The sequence below is a fragment of the Buceros rhinoceros genome, unplaced genomic scaffold, assembly GCF_000710305.1.
Source record: "Buceros rhinoceros silvestris isolate BGI_N320 unplaced genomic scaffold, ASM71030v1 scaffold5012, whole genome shotgun sequence".
NCBI classification, from domain to species: Eukaryota; Metazoa; Chordata; class Aves; order Bucerotiformes; family Bucerotidae; genus Buceros; species Buceros rhinoceros.
In genome coordinates, this window is record NW_010398174.1 from 15186 (window position 1) to 20132 (window position 4947).

At 50.1% G+C, this 4947-nt stretch overlaps 1 protein-coding gene across 1 annotated transcript in view; it reads left to right on the forward strand.

Moving 5' to 3' along the window:
- BBS2 (Bardet-Biedl syndrome 2) overlaps window positions 1-4272 on the forward strand; it is a gene marked incomplete at its 5' end in the record, with an annotated part of 18703 nt that extends 14431 nt beyond the window's left edge. Inside the window, 6 exons of the mRNA XM_010130979.1 lie at window positions 256-385; window positions 1213-1344; window positions 1855-1992; window positions 2491-2603; window positions 3341-3489; window positions 4102-4272. Of these exons, the coding sequence (XP_010129281.1) occupies window positions 256-385; window positions 1213-1344; window positions 1855-1992; window positions 2491-2603; window positions 3341-3489; window positions 4102-4208 (769 nt within the window). The remainder of the gene's footprint in view (window positions 1-255; window positions 386-1212; window positions 1345-1854; window positions 1993-2490; window positions 2604-3340; window positions 3490-4101) is intronic.
- Window positions 4273-4947: the final 675 nt, after the last annotated feature.

Consider the following 4947-nt stretch of genomic DNA (forward strand, 5'->3'; position numbering starts at 1 on the left):
GGTAAAGGTGTTAGCCTGGAGAAGGTATTTAATGGGCAGGATTATGGAGAACGTGCGCAATCAGGAGGAATCATTCAACAGTGTGATGTGATAAGCCTGGAATTCCCAAGTTCCGGTGGTTTTTTTTCCTGGGGCGCAGTAAGATGCCAGTTACATAGCTGGAAGCTGAAAAAGAACCGTTGAAAAGGAACCGTTGTGATAGATGAATTCCTGGTATGTCGATAACTGTCTGTTTTCACTTTGGGTTGCTTCCAGCACGCAGTTCCACGTATTCGAGCTGACCAGGCAGCTTCCCCGCTTTTCAATGTATGCCCTGAGCAGCCCGGACTCGGCCACAGAACCACTGAGCTTTGTTAACTGTACCATGAATGAGAGGCCGCAAAGGGTGAGGTTCTGCTCTGCTCCTGTTTCCTGGCGCCGCGTGCAGCTCCTGCAGGGGGAGGGCTTGCAGTTAGCTTGAGATTTCCGAGAGCAAAGGGAAAACTACGCGGTGAACTGCACTGCTGGCCTGCGGAGTCTGTGTATTACGACTGGACTCGGTGCTGGTTTTCCTTCTTTAAAAGATGCCTCGTTGGAGGCATTCCCTGCAGGGACTGGTGGCCTGAGATCGTGAGGCGTTTGTGGTGTTACCTTGTGTTCTCCACGTGGGCTGATGGGGTGCCAGCCCCGTGGTGAGTGCAGAATCGTGTAAATGAGCAGAGAACAGAGGGGCAGCACAGTACCCAGATAATGGCTCAGTTCCACAGCAGATGAGCAGCAGTGCTGTAGCTTTGGGTCTGAAAGACCTGAATAGTGGGATGGCAGAAATTAGAGCTGGTCATTGCCCTCATAACTGTCGAGCGCTCCCGTATTTACATGACCTTCACTGCGTTAAATGGCCAAGGCAAAAACCAAGGTGAAACGAAACTTTCCTTTAGCTTTTTGTAGTAGAATCCAGCCTTGGTCTGGTCTGCAGGCCTGGGCTCGTGTTCAGACCTTGGGCTGGGGTCTCTGGTGGTTGGATTTGATTTTCATAGGAATACTCAGCTTGGAGCAAGGATTCAATTGTCCTTGTTCTAACAAGTTCCTGACATGTGTTTAGGGATGAAATATAGTAATCAAAATTTCCAGAGTACGCTGAGCAAGGTGCCCTGGTGCACGTCACGTGCAGGGCCGTTGCATAGTTCTCCAGGCTTCCCACGTAGCTGATGCTCTTAATTTTATTTTTGCAAGGTTGTTATGTGGCTGAATCAGAGCTTCTTGCTGCCAGAGGATGTGGAGTTTCAAAGCGCTCCCTTTCAGGTTTGCTTCACTTCCCTTCGTAATGCAGGTCAGCTCTGGATCAAAATTAAGCCCGGTGGAGAGGTGAGTACCTCCGTGGGCAAGGGGAACACCCATTTAATTGTACTCCGGTGAAACTTCAGGGTGGTGCCAATATGAGGCGGTGAAAATGAGGGATGACTGAAGAGTCAGAAGAAGTATTCACGTTCTAGGGATGTTTTTGGAAACGTTGGGGTCTGTTTACTGTTATGGGTACAATTCCAGGGCCTGTTAATGAAGAAAACTGCTTGCCTACAGATGTGTAGGAAGGTGTCTGTTCCTCTGCAAGGTGGTTTCAGGAAACCATAGTCTGAGGCACAAAGGCCGCCTGTAGCGTTTGCACTGGTCCTGTATGCTCAGGTGCCTCTTTGCCCCAGGCCTCAGTAAAAACCCCTTTGGAACCAGTGTCTCCTCCCCCACTGAAAGCCACAGAGCTCGCTCAGGCAGCAGTTCTGCCTCTGGAGAGAGTGCTCTGCTTTGGGCCCGGGTAACTGCCCGTGCTCGAGGTTTTCTGGCGTGGAAGTGCTCTGAAGTGCTTTCTGTCCTTTCCAACAGATTTCCGTCAACACGGATGACATCGATCTAGCTGGTGACATTATTCAGTCGATGGCCTCCTTTCTGGCCATCGAAGATTTGCAAGTGGAAGCAGATTTCCCTGCGTACTTTGAGGAGCTGCGGAAGGCGTTGGTCAAGGTGAGGAGTGTCGGGCATCTCCAAAGTCTAAAGGCAGCTCAGCCGTCACTGGAGCTGTTTGTGTGACAGGGTCTGTGAACTGCTTTATCGTCTCTGCGGAAGGCAGCCCGCGATGGTTTGCTGCATGTTCTGAGCAAAGGACAGTGGGAGCACCCTCAGCTTCCAGCGTGTTCTGTAGAACAGGCCCTCGGTCCCCAGCAGTTGGTTGTTTAGAATAATGAAGACACGTTGTTCTGGGAGGTGGACACGTCTGGGGGACTGAGCTGTGGGTCTGGGCCAGGGCGAAAGGTGTGTGTGTCAGCCTGATCACCCAGTTCTGGGGACAGGGACAGGGCGCCGCCCTGGCAGCGGGGGATCCAGGGGAAGGAGAGTGGATCTGGGCATACTGGTAGATTAAGTTGGGATGTCGTTTCCTGTTCCACTGGGCCAGGGTTCAGCTGGAACAGGTGCTATGCCCAAGAGTGCCAGGGCCTTTCTGACGACTGTGTTCCTTGTCAGGTGGACGAGCACCATGCGGTGAATCAGAAGCTCACTGCTGACATGGCTGAGCACTCCAACCTCATCCGCAGTGCGCTGGTTCAGGCGGAAGACGCGCGACTCCTGAGAGACATGTGAGCAACTGCTGCTTCATCGTGTGCTTCGGGTTTAGAACAGTCAGTCTCCGCTTTTCAGGCAGAAAAGAGCGCAAAAACCGTGTGTGATATAAGAGTTGCCTAGTTAAACTCTTAGGTGTAGAATTGGTAGAGTTGGTACCTTGGCTGGTCCTACCACGAGCTCTCCTTCAGCCTTGTCTTGTTCTGTAAGTGGAAAACCAGTCTTGTGAAGGCAAAAGGGTGAGAGTAGAGGCCGAGGACAGACCTGGTGAGGTGAATCAGCCTCGAGATGGTGAGATACATTAGAAAAGACACATGAAGGGAGGAAGGCAGTAAAAGCTGTCTGTGGTCCGTGAGCTTTTGAGACACCAAGGGAGAAATTTCTGGTGTGAGTCCTTTTTTGCTCTGACTTGCTGTGTTCTGCTGCTGTCCTGTCCTGGCTGTCCAGAGCAGCAAAGAGGTCCAAGCTACTGCAGAGCAGTTTTCCTCTCACTGGGGAAAGCGGCATCTCCCCTCTGGGTTGCTGGATGAAGTAACTGCAAAAATAGACACAAACACTCCCCCCGCCTTTTCTTTTTCCCCAGTAAAATGATGAGTATAACCAGCATGTGTTGACGAGTCTGCCTGGTCACTGGCAGACGAGGGTGACCGAGGTAGCCATTGCCACCACGTATCGCTGCACCTTTTTACTGACAAACCAGGAATGACTTTCTTGTCCCCAGAGATGCAAATAACTGGCCCGATTGTTCCCCCAGGAAAAACATGAAGGCACGGTACATCGAGCTGTACGATCTTAACAGGGATTTAATAAATCAGCACAAAATCCGTTGCAACAATCACACAGAGCTGTTGAATAACCTGAAAGCTGTGAATCAGGCGATCCAGAGGGCTGGGTGGTTACGTGGTAAGTGTGAGGGTTTGGGGGGGATGGGGACACCAGTGAGGCAGATAAGATGTGGGTTGGAGGCCACCTGGGTTAGTGACTTCAGGCTTCAGGTCTGAAATGAAAACAGGAGAAGGGATCTTTCATTGTTCAGTCACAGCCTGTGACAGTCAGCCGTGAGCATCCGCTGTCGCCTGGGATCACAGTCAGAAGGAACCGGTCAGAGCAGTTTCCAGCTTTCTGGCTGGGGCAGAAATGGCTAGTTTTGTTGAACACAATCTTAAAAGTTTTGAAGTAGTGTTTCCGTTTTTAATTTCTAATTCTGCTTATAAAACCCCCCACTATATCAACTTACTGATTCTGTAGGTCTTTGGGGAGGGTCTTTGTTTGTCCATTTATAGCATTTCCCTTTCAACAAGTCCTTGAAGCTCTCCTGCGACAGAGCTGCAGACAATTATTCTTTAAACAAAGGCTTTTATTTATGTAGTAGAAAAAAGGTGGCATTTAACTGTGTGCTTGAAAAATATTTGAAAGAAACCCCTTGGTTTTGAGAGTGGATCAAATAAATATTTTTACCGCTTTCTTAGTAACTGAAGTGTGTTGTCTTTTCTTCATGTATTTTTGTCTTTACAGTCGGCAAACCTAAAACACAAGTCATCAGCGCTTGTCGGGATGCCATAAGAAGCAACAACTTCAACATGCTGTTCAGGATAATGCGTGTGGGAACAGCCACTTCCTAAAACGCCGGGAGCAGCAGCCCTGCCCGCTGTTTCCATGCAGGTAACGGACCAGCAGTGAGTTCAGTCGTGGCTGGGCTGGAAGGGGAGGTCACGGCAAAGGTTTTAGTCCAGCCATAGGTGAGAAACATCTCTGTGCGGGCCAGAGCTGCACGAAGAACACGTCTGGTGTTTATTTGAGACAGAGGTAGAACCTGGGAACAGTTATTTTGCTTAGAGTAACTTATTTCTGTGTTTTAATATATTTTGTAGTTAAGGTATTGGCCTTCTCCATTAAAACAGCCTGGTTTGACTGCCTGTGTTCTGACTTAGACGGGGAGATGTGTTCCATTAAGTTTATTTGTTGGAAAAAGGAAAGAACAACCTTTCCTGGTTGCGCTGTGCAGTCTCTGTGCACACTGAGCACTTAACCCCTCTGTGCCGGAGAGTCCCGGCTTTCCTTGCAGGGATGTGCTGCTTTCTAGGTAAACTGCACCAGGGGGGTAACATCTCCTTGCTCGTTTTTAAGCCCGAAGATCCTTGAAAGCCATCCGGCTCCAGGATCCACGCGGGCAGGACGTGGTCTCTGTCCCATCCAACACTCTCCCAACACACCTGGACTGCAGGAAGTTTTGCTTCCAGCTGCTGGTTCTTTGCCGCTGCTGGGAAATAGTGCTGATCTGAGGTGGGCAAGGGGGCATGTCTGGAGCAGGAAGAACGAGCTGCACACCCAGGCTTGGTGTGTAAGTGTATGAGGAGCTGG